General features: G+C 35.4%; 2 protein-coding genes across 2 annotated transcripts; both read right to left on the bottom strand.

Annotated features, from left to right (window-relative positions):
* On the bottom strand, positions 319–3,567 carry LOC107641543 (receptor like protein 30-like). The gene has a single exon (XM_016345029.2). It carries the CDS (start codon positions 3,565–3,567, stop codon positions 319–321), a length of 3,249 nt encoding a protein of 1,082 aa, XP_016200515.1.
* Positions 4,870–9,179, bottom strand: LOC107644897 (protein SGT1 homolog). Its single transcript, XM_016348849.2, has 10 exons — positions 8,763–9,179; positions 7,773–7,842; positions 7,193–7,317; positions 6,872–6,995; positions 6,396–6,492; positions 6,210–6,275; positions 5,734–5,869; positions 5,451–5,536; positions 5,269–5,373; positions 4,870–5,152 (listed from the first exon to the last, which is right to left on the bottom strand). Exons 1-10 carry the CDS (start codon positions 8,920–8,922, stop codon positions 5,045–5,047), a joined length of 1,077 nt encoding a protein of 358 aa, XP_016204335.1. The 5' UTR covers positions 8,923–9,179; the 3' UTR covers positions 4,870–5,044.

The raw sequence follows: 16,053 nt of genomic DNA, 5'->3' as shown, positions 1-16,053 counted from the left end.
AACTTACAATTTTTAAATAATATATCAATACATCTGGCTTTTAAAAGTAAAAAACATAACACATTTTTTTTTATTTGTCATTTATCAAAATATTAAAGCACAAATGCAAAAGCAAAACACGTATATGATACATTGATACACATTACCAAACCCCACCTTTCCACTTAAACTTTCTCGTTAAAGAATGAGACAAGTGAAAGGCAAAATTGTTACAAAGCATCACACATTCAATTTTCTTTTTTAGGTGTCACAAAACATTACCAATGAAATGAAGGTAGCCTTCATAGTTTAAACAACTTGGTGCATTCAGCCCACTCACTACCACCTTGACATAACTTTGTTTGTCAACTTGTTCAAGAATTTGAAGTAAGCATGTCTCCAAAAGCGATTGAACAGAATGGTGCCAAAGATGCCCCAAAATCCAACAAAAAATCCCAATCCCATGCTCATGTAAAATGCTTGGTAGAAAGGATCATGATCATCTTCTTTGGTTTTTGCTGAAGATGTTTGCCTTGATTTTCCTTTGAAACACATTTTCTCAAGAGGTGGCCCACAAAGATCTTGATTTTCTTCATAACTTGAGGCATTGAAACTCTGCAATTGTGTGCTAGTTGGAATCTCTCCAGACAAATTGTTATGAGACAAATCCAACATAGATAAACGGTTGATTTGTGTAAGACTAGAAGGAATCAAACCAAATAGATGGTTTCTAGACAAATCAAGAAATTCTAGTGATGCAAGATTACCAATCTTTAGAGGAATTTCACCTGATAAATTATTTCTTGATAAATTCAAGGTAACCAATTCAACCAAACTCACAAGTTCTGTTGGAATTTCTCCTGATAACTGATTGCTTGATAGATCAATTCCCTTTAAAAGTAATTTGTCATTCTTCAACATCCGTTCCACACCTTTCCACATCAACAAAGTAGTTAAATCATACTGTTGTCCTTCTGCCATGAGACCATCAGAAGCTCCTTGCAAAGTATTGTTGACAAAATAAATATGATCATCATAGGGCATTGCTGAAACCATTCCCTTAATCATTGCAGTGAAGTTCTTGAAGCATGTAGGAATTTGTCCCTTTAGATTGTTAGAAGAAATATCCAAAAGGTGAATATTTGCTAAGTGACAAAGAGACAATGGTAGACCTCCATAGAAGCGATTTCTTCGCAAGATCAACATCTGCAATTGTTGTAAGTCGCCCCCGATCCAAGAAGGTATAACCCCTGATAGTTCATTTTCCCCTGCATCTAACATTACTAACTTTGTGCAACTCCTTAATGAGAATGGTAACTCCCCAGTTAAGTGATTGTTTCTCAACATCAACACTTGAAGTTGAAGAGCTGATCCTATTGAGGTAGGAACTTCTCCAGACAAATTATTATTACTCAAATCTATATAGCTTAAAGACTTGAACTTGCTCCAACAATTTGGAATTTTCCCAGATAGATGATTATCTGAAAAATCCAATTTGCCTAATTGTTCAACTATACCATTGGCACATGCAAACAAATCAAAGTCTGAAAATTTATTATCAGACAGATCAAGGGAGATAGCTCTTTGCAAGAATGGTGGGATCGGACCTTTGAATTGATTTGTAGCCAGAGATATCGATGGGTATTCACTAAATCTTACTGGAAAATTTGGAATAGTACCTGTAAGATTGTTGTATGAAATGTTCATTGATTCTAGCTTCCATGATGGTAGGGTCCAAAACCAGTGTGGAACAACATCTGAAATTCCAGCATTAGAAATATCAAGGCTCAACAAGTTATCTTGTGTTTGCAACCATTTGGGAAAAGATGGACCTAACTTGCAATTTCTCAAGTATATCTCTCTCAGTTGAAAAGAAGGAACCCAATTATTGCTAAATGTCAAGAACAATGAGTTGTCAGACAAATCCAGCACCTTCAACTTTGACATATTAGCAAAATGATGATTGGTAATCACACCTTCCAAAGAAGTTGATCCCATGTACAAAGTCTCCAATTGTGGTGGAAATTGAATATTTTCAGGAATCCTCCCATTTAGCATATTTGCATCAAGAGATAATTTCTCTAAAGATGGGAATATTGAGAGGTCAGGCAATGTTCCATAAATTTGATTACCTTCTAGATGCAATTCTTGGAGTGAATTTCTAGCACAGCCAGATAAGTGGTGAATTATCAATGAAAGCTCCCTACTCAAATTGTTCATTGAAAAATATAATGACCTCAAGGTACATGTGTTCCCAAATGAATTTGGAACTACACCTTCTAAAGAGTTTCCTGAGATTGAAAATGATTCCAACTGAGATGGCAATGTGATGTCTTCAGGTATCTTTCCGCTTAGCCGATTGAGTGAAAGATCTAACTGCTTTAAGAATGGAATGATTGAAAGGTCAGGTAATGAGCCAGTGATTTGATTATTGCCCAAATCCAATTCTTCTAGTGAGTCCCTCATACAGCCAGCTGACAAATTATGAAGAATTGATGCAAGATCTTCAGTAAAATTGTTTTGGGACAAGTATAATGATCGAAGAGTGCAGATACTCGATAACAACTTCATGTCGCTCCCCTTGAGTTTATTATCTCTTAAGTCAAGCTTCTCAAGAGAATTCATTGCCATGCCAAAATTATTTGATACATGATCCTCAAAGAGGTTATTATCACTGAGGTTGAGCTCAATGAGGTTTGAGGTGACATTTGACACCCACTGGAATATCATGGATGAAGTGAAGTGGTTCAAAGAAAGATCAAAGACAGATAAGGAATTTGATGATTTGAACTTGAAAGGATAAAATGAAGAGATGGAATGATCCGAAAATTTACAATTGGTTAGACTTAGCTCTCTTAGGTTGGACAGATTAGCAACAATTTGGAACAAGTAATGAGAATTCTCAAGATTCAATACATGACTCAGATCAAGATGGGTTAAAGAATTGAGCTTGGACAGCCATTGGCCACCACTATCACCATTTTTGAGAGTACCAAAATTGAAGAGATAAAGCTCTTGCAAGCTTGAAAGGTTTCCAATTTGAGATGGTATTGTTCCTTCTAAATCATTGACATCAAGATTTAGATATTGCAACTTGGACAGATTTCCAAGTTGAGATGGAATTGAACCCTCTAGAAAATTAGCTTGAAGATTTAAGTATCTCAAATGCGAAAGAGAACCAAATTGAGTTGGAATCTTTCCACCAAAACCACAATGTGACAGATTAAGATACCTCAAATTTCTTAAAGAACCAAAGAATTCAGGGATATGATTGTCCTGGGAATGAATCCCAGTGAAATCTAAGTACCTCAAATGTTGCAACTCCAACAATGATTCTGGAATCTTTCCTCTGAGTTCAATGTATTCAGCTTCTGAACTGAGATCAAGTCTTTGCACATGGCCGGTGAGTTTGCTGCAATGAACACCCTTCCATTGGCAGCAATTGCTCTTCTCCTTCCACGACGAGAGCACGCCGAAGTCATCCACCATGGCAGCTTTGAATTGAAGGAGTGCTTCCCTCTCACTCTCTATACACTTTGCATTTTCTTTAGAACAAACAAGGTCCACTACTTGCAACATGAAGCACATTATGAGTATGGATTTCATGAGAATTTTGAAACAAGTTGGATTTGTCATTGTCATTGCACTCATCACAATGGAAGAATGGAATCAAGTGGTGATAAATGGGATGGGATTAGCATTAAAAAATGATCACATATTTATACACAAACATTTTAGCTAAGCTAGCAAAGCCTCATCTTCCCGGAAACAAATACTTGCATTTGTTTTCTTCATATGTTTGAAAAATTGTGGAAGAGGAATTATTGCATATTCTCCAAACATATTAAATGAATGAAAGTCAAAGTAAACACCTCCATGGCTCCACCATCACCGTCCTAGTAATGCAGAGTTATCCATGTTTGAAAAGTGAGGACAATCTGCTCTCTGCTTGTAGTTTCTCTTTTGAAATTAATGATGATTTTGATGAGGACTATCCATCCATTATCCCTTTAATTAGTACGTAGCAATGTAGCATTTCAACGTGTGGTATGTCATATGTGGCATATAAGTTTTGATTTGTATATTATTTTTAAAGATATTTGTATTAAAACTAAAATCTTAAAAATATTTTATATCGACATGAACAAATAGAATTGAAATTTATCTAAAAATATTGAAAATTTTGAATTTATGAAAAAAATAAAAAAAAATGATAAAGGGATTAATTTGGCATACAATATTTAATTTTGGAAACTAAAATAAGTCACTTAATGAAAAGTCAAGAACCAATTTGATGCATGTACAATAATGACACGTGGATAAATCATATTGCAACATATGACACAATCGTCTACGTTAATATACTCCATATTATTGATTGACCTGTCATTATACAATTACACGTGACCAAACTATAAAGTGACACGTGTCACTAATGATCCACATCATCAACATACATCAACATGCCGTTAATTGAAAATGAATCAAGAATCATGAACAATTTTAAAGCATGATGCCAAACTCGGATGCCACTTTGGGGTTTAAACTCGTTCAGGAAGTCAAGGTAAATGGCCCCGTAAAAATAGAACGATCCATTCTATACTCAAGCCGCAACTTTGAATTCAATGACACCATTTTCCACAATATGATGTTAATATCCAATATCCTTGTAACGAAAGTGTCATTATTATTTGAATAATTTTACCGTTTCCTATCCCTTCTATTAGCTCTAGAAGTAAACAAAAATGAGAAAATTTTTATTGATGAAATCTATATCTAATTGCTAAATTAAGATATTTGAACTCAAATTTATTTATGAAATTCATACTTGGTTCCCTTGATGTATTAGTAGAAATCAGGACACAAAAGAAGCATCATTTGAAACAGACATGACCAGAACTGCATTATATTCCAGCAGACCCCAAGAAAACAATCACTCTACCATGCACTATCTAAGTCTTAACCAAGAGTATCTCCATGAAAAATAACAAAAGAGTCAAATATGCATTTTGTTCAACAGCATAATCCCACACTCAGTATACATAATCGTTGTCAAGAAAACAGACTAATATTCCCATTTCTTCAACTCCATGCCATCAGGAGGACTTCCCTCCACCTTCTTCGATCCCACTTCTTTCCAGTTTGTTGACAGCACTGTCCCGTTAGACTCCACCTGCAAGAAAAATTTAACAAGCACCAAATGCTTAGCATATATACAAAATTTGCTAGAATTCTCAGCATCAGTTGTGTTCTTTCAATACATAACAAGATGACAAATATGAAACTTACAAATGATTTTCTCATTGCTCTTCGTGTATCCTCGTCCGCATCTTGATATATTTCCCGGAAAAACTTGTTTAGAGCTGCATCGCCATCAAGCTTTTCTTCTTTCTCCTGAAATAAACAATATCATGAGTAAGAGGCACACTGAAATGGAGTTAAATACATTTTTACATAAGCAGCAGACAAACCTCTTTCTTTACTTGAGCTTCAAGCTTATCCCAATCAACCCTTGTTGGTTTTGAGGATGGGTAAGTTGGTCTATTGATTCCTGTGGCTGCAAAATTTAGGCCAAGGAATATAGCATGTTAGCATGTGAATTTTGATACATTTCGGGGGATATATGAACATGCAGAACTTGTTTCAAATCCCTATCTAATACTCCTGGACAGACCCTTTTACTCATGCCAAACTGAAAACTACTGCGGATTCAATTAAGATTATGCATATTACATGCTTACAATATAAAGTTACCTGATGGGACAACAACCATTTGTGGAACTGTAGCTCTGGTGAATTCAAGAGATGTCCAGTGAATAGGGTCTGCTTTTACGAGTCTTATTTCAATTTTTGTGGACAAAACTTCATATCGGCATCTGGAAGGTATGATCTGATTGAAAACAAAAACCAGTAAGAATGACATACCAAAAAAAACAAAAACAAAAACAAAGCATAGCTAAAATGATCATACACGGGTGGTTAATTCATATTTTGCAAATACAGGATCAGCTATATTTTTCCATAATTTTATGAGTTTTGATATATGTGAAGAAACCACAGCAAAAATTCAAACCAAAACTATTTGAATTGAAACAATAATGTAGCTGAGATAACATAAAATTACCACCCAGACATAAATACCCACATTAAAACCAAACCAATTTACAGCGGAAGCTACATTTGTCCCTGTGCCCAAGCTTATACAAACAAGGAACCTCACATTCATATACCTTTCCAAATAACCGAGGTTGAAAAACATATGGATCTTCTCCAGGAACATTAATACTAACACTCAGCTGCAAAAAGAGGAGGGAAAAAAAATCGTTTAAAGTGCAGAATCCAATTATCAAATATATTCTAAAGTGTAATAAAAAAGGCATACAACTGACGAGATAGTTTTATAATGTGAACCATACTATTTGTTCGCCAAAGTCAACAGTAACATTTTCCCTTGGAATGCCCTTTGCAAATACAGTTACAACCACCTCATTAGGTTTCTGGTAGAACTCATGCCTGCAATTTTTTTTTCATAAACAAAAAATGGCTAGTTGATTAGAACCATCGTTCACAAGAAATATGACAGATGCACATATGCTTTCAAAACGTACATAAGCAATACCAATATTTACAAGGTAAAAGATTCCAGACAGAGCTATTTATTAGTCGTCCCAATCATAAACCAATATACAGAGAAACCGGAAGAAAACAACAAATTAAAAAAAAATCTGCAACAAGATTCTTGAAATGCTCATAAAAAACTAAATACCAAAGAAAACAATTTGCAAATATACACAATAATTACATCAGTACTAGCACTCTCCACATATAGGCAAAAGCAATATCCATAGCATAGAGGAGTTAAAAAAAAATCCAGGAAGCGCCTTTTACTTGCCTATATTTAGATTTAACCACTGAAACTGGAGGCTGCTCTGGAAGAACATTCTCAGGCTGAACTTCGTTTGCTGATTCTTCCTGTGTTGTGGTCTTCTCCTGTATTGGTGTGTCATAAGATTCTTCTGTTCAACATAATATACCCAATCAAGAGTTAGACAGTTCATGGCCAAACTAAATGTGTATGCAAAATTTTCCCTTTCAACCATCAAAGGGGCAATCACGAGTAACATATAACTTAAAAACAAACCAGAAGTAGACAAGAGAAAAAATACCAGATTAAAAAGTGGAAAGAATTTTAGCACGTAAAAATATACTTTACCTGCAATAAGCTTATCACATTCTTTGATTAACTTAGCAAATCTTGATTCTCCTGGAGCTAATGAAGCACCGACCTCTAGAGCAGCCTTAGCAGTTTGATATTCCTCAAGTTTCATGCACGCCATGCTGCAACCAAAATAACATATCAGAATTTAATCAATGAACCTATCGATTACAGCAGTTAAACACAAACATGGAATATCAAATAGAATATGGAGAGATCTGATTCAATAAGTTGCACAGCACATCAAATAGTATGTAGTATGTTGTCAGATGAAAACACGAGTTGAGGCAACCATCACCAAAACTGCATCACTTTGTTCCATTAGGGATTCCACGTGATGCAACCACATCATAACATGATGCAGATATTTAATATAACAATGAAAACTATTCATATTTTCACATAACAATAAAAAGACAAATCATCAAAAACTGACCATATTTAGATCGGGAAGAAATTAACTCATGACAATGCATTAGAAACATAATCTAACCCAAATAAAAACGCCATATGAATAGTAAGTGAAAATCAAACAAATCCAAGACAAGATTTTTAGAGCAGGTAGCGCTTTAGTTACCCTTTACGCATATATGCCTTTGATAGAGAAGGATTTAACTCAATTGCCTTGTTTGCATCAGCAACAGCCTCTGCACAAAATCATAAATGTTAGCCAAAAATAGTGAATGAACACAACTAAATCTCCAAAAGTAAATGTTTATTTACACCTAAAACACACACAATATCAAAAGCTCACAGGAAAAAGTACATATACAACAAACATGGGAGGAATGAGCGAGTGAAATAAGGAATAAGGAATCATGTTTCAAAACCTAAACAAATGAACAATTAGATAAACATGGGATAGGTCAATCATGTGTTCATTGTCCAATTACAGAAGTCTTATCAAAAAGAGATTAACATATGATAAACAAAATGACCTTTTCTTTTCATCCGGAAATCAACCTGTTAACTCTAAGCATTGTATTCTTATTATAGACATGTATTATACATTAATTCTATATGGAGGTTCAAAACTGTACAAATTATCTTCTTTGAACACAGGAGTACACGCACCATTCAATTGAATTTAAGTATATGGTAAAGTAGTTGAGCATTGCCCATCTTTCAAGCCAAATATAGCTCTTCCTTGAGAAGGCATATTGGAGACACAAAAACAGAACTAAAGTACATGGAAAACAGAGACACACATGAAGCAAAGAAAGGGAAACGTGTGCAAAAGAGAGAATAACACTAGAGTAAACACTGTATAAAAGACAACTGTTTCAGAACATTACTTTTTTCCACCCTCAAAGCAAACAATCGAAGACATCATTCATAACCACCAACTTAGCACGTGCAAGGAATTCTCCTCCAATAATGATTAAAAGCAATTAAAAAAAAAACAACTTCGTTAAATTCCCATAATCTTTCCAGAATCTACCTTCCACACAAGATTAACCCAATTGAACACAGTTTCAGTCCCAAGCAGAAATCAAATAATTCAAACGAAACAAGCAAAAGGGTATGCGAAAAACACAAACTTGATGAGGAATGAAATAATTGATACCAGTGAAGTTGGAGAGTTTGATGTTGGCTTGGGCACGGTCGGCATAAAGTTCAGCTCTGGTGGGTTCGATATCAATGGCCTGAGAGAGAAGTTCAACCGCCAGCTCAAAGTGATCTTCCACAAACGCCTCTTTGGCTTTCGCTTCCAGATCAGAAGCCATGGCACAGGAAACAAACGAACACTGCACACAGAAAGAGAAAAAGGGGCAAAAGAAGAAAATTGGAGAGAGAGAATCGAACGCCAAAGGAGACTGTGATTTTAGGGTGGGAGAGTTCGAAAAAACAAAAACAAGAATGCGATTGACCTCAGAATTGGAGTTTATGGAGATGATTTGGAGGGGAAGGTTAAGAGAAGGAAGGAGAGAAGGGAACAGAGAGAGTAGACTTTTGCATTGCAAAGTCTGCCCACAAATAATTTATAATGGGGAATTTGAAATAAATGAAAAATAAATAAATGAAAGGTTTGTTAGCTTTTTTTTTTTTTTCAATTTTTCCCTTTTTTCAAATAAAAAATAGTCACGAATCAGAATAGATCGATTCAACTTTTTGTTTTTTATCCTCTATTTCGCATTTATCAAGGTCTAAGAGCTTGTTCGAGTGTGTTTTTTAAAAGAAAAAATTTTTTGAGTTATTTTTTTTTTAAAAGATCTTATGAAAAAGTAAAAATAATTTTATGTTTGAATATTTTATTAAAAAGATCTTTTTATCCATCAATTATGTTTGGATATAACAATATACAAGTATTTTTTATTTATTTATTACATAAAAAGATTAAAAAAAAAGTAAATTACAACTTTTCAAAAAAGATATTTTTTTTTAGTGCTTTTACTTTTATTACTAAAAATTTGTCAACTACGCTAAAAAATAAAAAGAAAAGATCTTTTTTCATTAAAAAAAGATAAAAAAGATATTTTTTATTAAAATAATGGCGCCCAAATAAGTACTAAATATATTGATATATTCTACTATTATTAGGGGTGTCCGCGGATCGGATTGGATCGGATATAGCCGAAAATTCGATCCGATCCGTACAATTTTCATCGGATCGGATCGGATATGATATCCGCGTTTTTTAGTGCCAGATCCGATCCGATCCGATCCGCAATCGAATATCGGATATATCCGCATAATTAAACCTTCTCTTTTTAATCATATTTCTACGTAAAAAAATTCAATAAAAATATTTCTTTTATACTTTTAAACTTATTTATTCCTAAAATATTTTTAATCAAACTCTTTCTAAATAACAAAAATAAAATAATACAATATATGAATAATAATTACTAACTAAAACATACAAACAAGTAAATATAATACCAAACATATATATATTTATTTTTTAATTATTATAGTGCGGATCTGCGGATCCGCGGATCGGATACGCTGATGTAGAACAGATATCCGCGATCCGATCAATTTGCGGATCGGATGCGGATATTTACCGCGGATCTGCGGATACGATCCGATCCATGAACACCTCTATAGGGTGTGGTGAATTTTACAAAAAGATTTTTTTAAATTATTATTTATTAAGAGAATTCTGCCTATGCTATATTTGCAGTCCATATTCGATTCTAATCTCGGATAAAAGATAAGGGGTGTGTTAGGCCTTCGACAATCAACATAAAAATTTAGTCAAATCTTCATGATATGGACTAAGGTTACAAAAATCGGACCGGTCAATAAACCGATAAAATTACGGATTTACTAGTTCGACCAAAATTCAACCAGTTTAATTAAATATTAAATAAAATTATTAAAAAATATATATATAATTTCAAATATATAAATTCAACCTATAATCTTTTATCAATAAAATTGAGATGAGTTTCAAGCTTTCTAAAACCAAAATAAATAACTTCATAAGAAAATTTTTAACCAAATAAAAACACTCTTCACCACAAATTATAATCAACAACAACTCAGACTTAATCGAAAAAATTAACAATTTATTCTAAAATCATTCTAATAAAAAACAACAACTCAGAATCACTATAATCAACAAAAACAAAATAAAAAAAAAACAGCAACTCACAATAGTTACAATCAACAAAAAAAAAAGAATGCAATAGCAACAAAGTTCTATCCGAAAATTAGACTCTAAAATCAACAGAAGAGCAATTCAAAATCTGAGGGATCATTATAATCAACTCCAGTTTCATAAACATTGGCAACTCAAAATAAAATAACAAATTCACAAAATCAGTAACACAAAATATTTGAGGATCAATAACAAATTCTTTCCAGAAAATTTAACAAAACAAGAAAAAATTTACAAAATCAGTAACTCAAAATGACAAACCCTCTATCAGCAACTCAATTATTAACAATAAAATGAGCAAACACAGAAGAGACGAGAAGGAGGCAGCGACACCGGCAAACACAGTATTATCAATGAAGGTTGTAGAAGGCTTAGAGAATAGGGGTTGAATCTATGACCTTCTTTTATTTTAATGAAATAAGCCTTTACTTACAAACTTTTACTTAGAATCTGTTTGAACTGTGCAGCAGAAACTTTATGAGAAATAACACAGGCATATATCCTGGTTCAGTTGTCTTGTGCCACGCAACCTACATCCATTCTCCATCACAACTGTGGTGGAATTTTCACTATAGTTAAAGTATTACATACACCAATTACATAGGATTCACACAATCCTTTTCTCTCAAGTTCTCAACTAACTTGACTTGGTTATGCTAATAACTAACTCTTCACTCTTAGTGCTAACCCAACTAAGAAAGGGACACCTTACAGGTACAAGATACAAGACAATAGAAACAACATAAAGAAATATGAAATCACTCTAGGCTTTTCTCTCAAGTGTATCACTCAGCCTTTTGTCACTCATAGGTTTTTTCTTGATTCCTCTCTTTCAGCCTTTTTCCACTCAAGAAATTACAGAAAGATATACATTGAAAATGAAATACAAACTATAAAACATGAAGGAGATTAATACATTAACAGCCTCTGTTGCTATAAGTTGAACCGGATTCAGTTGACTCTGATTAAGTTCTTCATCTTGGCGGAATGCTTCTTTTACTAGAAAACACTGTCCAAAGTTGATGAATTCTTCACAGAGAAACTCTTCAGAGCAAACTCAAAATCTAGTTCTCCCTCCTTGCCTTCAGAAAGAAGAAAAATTTTCTTTTGTACCTCTTTCAATGTTGTTGAGTTGCTTTCTTCCAATTCAACTCCTCGAGCTGTGTGCTTTACCAACTTACCATTTCACTATTTTCAATTAATCCATAAAATAGGAATTTTGAATCTGAGCTTGACCGAAAACCTCAGGGTAGCAATGAAAAAGTTGTTCAGTGGTAAACCCATATCTGAACCCTTGAGTAAGAGCTATGTCCCCAAGAAACAATTTGGCCTTTGATTCACAGCAGTGATTATCAGAAATCACTTTCTCCATTTATCCCAAATTGGAGTAGCAGAGAGTTGGAGAAGGAGTGAAGAAAGTAAATTGCATGCAAATGGAAATAAATCACCTTTAACTGCTAACTTAGCCTAAATGGGTTTGATTTGGGTGATTAGACCTTTGCTTTTTGCTTAACCTTTCTCTTTCTTTCTTCTCTAGTGAATGAATGGAGAAGAAGAAGCTCTCTCTCTCATTCTGATTCTGACCGAAGCACACTTGTGAAGTGCTTTGGAAGGCTTCACCTTGAGTGATGTACCTAGAGCTTGGATTCTCTTCACTTACCTCTTAGCCCATGTGATTTCTTTATCATTTCTCATTTGGGCTTCGTTTGTAAATATTGCCGACAATAGCAGATTTTGTTTCTTTGTTCCATTTTGGGCTGCTGCTATGCTTATATTTTTGGTCTACAACACTAAATAAGACCATCAAAACTAATTAGGTGTTTAACCCAATAAAATAGTATTTGTCATCATCAAATTAAAATTAGTTATCTACATAACTCAACAATCAAAATCTAAGTATTATAAGAATCCAAGTCACAATGCTTACAAACAGCGAGGAGGAAGGGGAGTGACAGCGACGACTGAGGAGACGGCGACACCGACGAACACAGAGAGAGAGCTTGAACAAGGGAGACGACGACGGCCACAGAGCTTCCACACGACGGCGAGGGAGCTTCCTACAATGGCAACACAGCTTCCAAGGATGACGACAGAGATTCCTACAACGGCGACACAGCTCTTGCGACAGCGACGGAGCTTCTGCACGCGATGCCTCTACCCAGCGAAGACAAGTTCGGCGATGACAATGAAGCGTGGTGGCAGGGCTTTGGCGGTTGCGATGGCTGCAAAGCTAGGGGCTGGAAGGCTAGGGTTCTTTGTGCTTTCAAATTAAAATTTGCAGTTCAGTTTCAAAGAGGAGAGGGGAGGAATGGGGCTTGGGTGTGTTAGGGATTTAGGGTTTCCTTTTATTAATTTTTTTTAGAATTTAAAACAGCGTCGTTTGAAGGGGTTTTTGAACTGGAAACCTTGAAAAAAATTGACCGATTTTGGCAATTCACCGGTTAACCGTTGGTTCGATTGGTTCTTTGCTAGACGGTTTATGAGGCTAACCGAACCGGTCTGGAGATCGATTTCTAGTTACCCCAATTTGAATCGATCGGTTCGGTTCAATTTCAGAACTATGATATAGACTAAACACGTTATTGCGCTAAAGCTAGGTCGTTGCTCGGAAGCAACGCGTTATATGGCTCGCGTACAGTGGCAAATGAGCAAGAGCCGCTGCATCAGTGTCCGGGTGTAGTGTTAAATGAGTAAGGGTACTCGCATTTTCGTGAACGGACAATGGTAAATAAGCTAGTTCACAAAGAAAAAGGTAAAGGTAAAGGTCGGAGCAACAGAAGGTTGAGATTTGGGACATAGAACATAAGCACGCTAACAGAAAAATCCATGGAGGTGGTGGATACCATGAAAAGGAGGAATATTAACATCATGTGCCTACAAAAAACAAAATGGGTCGGTGCGAAGGCTAGGGAGTTGAAACTTCTGGGTTCAAACTTTGGTATGTAGGAAAGGTTAAGATTAGGAATTAGGTAGGTATTATCTTGGATAAGCAGTGGAAGAAGGACATAGTGGATGTAAAGAGGATGGAAAATCGAATCATCTCTATCAAATTTGTGGTGGAAAGAGGTACTTTTCATGTGATTAGCTTCTATACACCGCAAGTAGGTTCGTACGAGCAACACAAGATAAGGTTTTGGAAGGATCTAGAGAGTTTGGTCCAAGACATACTTTCGGGAGATAAGATTTTCTCAGGAGGAGATTTAAATGGCCATGTTAGGTGAGAAGTGCCTGGGTATGGAAGAATTCACGGAGGCCATGATTTTGGGGTGATCAATACCGAGGGTAAAACTATTTTGGACATTTCTTCAACCTTCGACCTTCTCATCGCAAATACATATTTTAAAAAAAGAGATGAACATTTTATAACCTATAGAAGTGGCATGACAAGCTCTTAAATCGACTTCTTCTTGTTGAGGAGAGTCGACCGAAAATTTTGCATTAATTGTAAAATTATTTCAGGGGAGAGTTTAACAACACAACATAGGATGCTCGCCATAAATTTTGGCGTTGAGCAAAAGTTGAGGAAAAGACATCATACGAAGAACCCAAGGACGAGGTGGTGGCGGATGAAAGGTGAGGAACAAAGAAGCTTCCTAAAACGGGTGGGAGAAGAGACAAAGTGGGGTGAAGATGGAAGAGCGAAGGAGAGGTGGAAGGAGATGATAGAAGTTATTAGAAGAACAACAAAAGAAAGTGTTGGTGAATCTAGAGAGATAGGACCAAGAGACAAGGAGTCTTGGTGGTGGAATGCGAGTGTACAAGAAAAGATAAAGGCAAAAAGGGAGTGCTTTAAAGAGTGGTCTCTGTGCCGCAATACAGATAATTGAAAAAATATAAGGTGGCTAAGAAGAGACAAAAGTAGATGTAAATGAAGCAAGAATTAGAGCATATTAGGGTCTCTACCAATTTTTAAGCACAAAAGAAGGAGAAAAATGTATATATAGAATCACAAAGAGTCGTGAAAGAAGAACGAGAGACTTGGATCACGTTAAGAGCATAAAAGATAAAGACGGAGAGATTTTGGCTCAAGAGGAGAAGATCAATGAAAGGTGGAAGAGCTACTTCTACGAGTTATTTAATGAAGGACAGAAGACTCTTTCGAGCCTTGATCGGTTATGCATAAGGGAAGAAGATCAAAACTCCGACTACTATCGAATGATTCGAGACTTCGAGGTAAAGAGGCTCTAAAGCGGATGAAAACTGGCATGACAGTAGGACCCGATAATATTTCGATTGACGTTTGGAAGGGTCTTGGAGAGAAAGGCATCAATTGGTTAACAAAGCTTTTTAATGAGATTTTAAGGTCAAAGAAGATGCAAGATGAGTGGAGAAAGAGCACCTTAGTACCTATATACAACAATAAGGGGATATACAAAGTTGCGAAAACTATAGAGGGATCAAGCTTGTGAACCATACTATGAAGTTACGAAAAAAGCTGATAGAACGGAGGCTGAGACACGAAACACAAGTAATAGAAAACCAATTTGGTTTTATGTCAAGCAAATCTACCACTGAAACGATACATCTGTTAAGAAGGGTGATAGAGAGGTACCGTAGTAATAAAATGGATAGACATACGGTGTTTATTGATTTGAAAAAAATGTACGACATGGTGACAATGGAGCTCTTATAGAAGGCTTTGGAAAGAAAGAGAGTAAAGATCGCATATATTCGTATAATTAAAAACATGTATGATGGGGCTACAATTAGTGTGAAGACTCAGTGGTGTGACAGAAGAATTTTCTATTGATATAGGATTACACCAGGGATCATTAGTCTTGGAAGTACTCACAGAGCATATCCAAGAGCCTGTGCCATAGTGCATGCTTTTTGCCGATGATATCGTCCTTATAGGAGAGTCAAGGGAAGACCTAAATAAGATGTTGAATTTGTGGTGAAAAACTCTAGAAGTGTATAGTCTTCGCATAAGCCGTAGCAAGATAAATATATGGAATGTAAGTTCGGCGGCCGAAGAAAAAACCCTAATACAGAGGTGAACATTGGAGAAAACATCATATGAAAAGTTAAAAGTTTTAAATATCTTGAATGCATCATACAAGATAATGGATAAGGGTGGCAATACTACCCGAACATGTGGGTACTCACCCCACCCCTACCCACTCGGTGAAGGTTTTTAACGAGACGGGTTCTTGGATTGGGCAGAGCGGGGTCGGGTTTAGGTTAAACCCGCCCCCAACTTATATAATATATGTAATATATATTATAATAATTAATAAACTGATTGATAAAA

The sequence above is a fragment of the Arachis ipaensis genome, chromosome B05 (assembly GCF_000816755.2).
Source record: "Arachis ipaensis cultivar K30076 chromosome B05, Araip1.1, whole genome shotgun sequence".
NCBI lineage: Eukaryota > Viridiplantae > Streptophyta > Magnoliopsida > Fabales > Fabaceae > Arachis > Arachis ipaensis.
The sequence above is the reverse complement of the archived record's forward strand: the minus strand, read 5'-3'. Positions and strand labels throughout refer to the sequence as shown.

Bases quoted from the DNA above. Each gene is read 5' to 3' on its own strand.
- LOC107641543 (XM_016345029.2), bottom strand. From the start codon at position 3,567: ATGTGCTTCATGTTGCAAGTAGTGGACCTTGTTTGTTCTAAAGAAAAT.
- LOC107644897 (XM_016348849.2), bottom strand. From the start codon at position 8,922: ATGGCTTCTGATCTGGAAGCGAAAGCCAAAGAGGCGTTTGTGGAAGAT. The intron at 6,996-7,192 runs GTAAAGTATATT...TATGTTGAACAG, and splicing joins ATGTGATAAGCTTATTGCAG to AAGAATCTTATGACACACCA. The intron at 5,374-5,450 runs GTTTGTCTGCTG...TGTTTATTTCAG, and splicing joins AAGCTCAAGTAAAGAAAGAG to GAGAAAGAAGAAAAGCTTGA.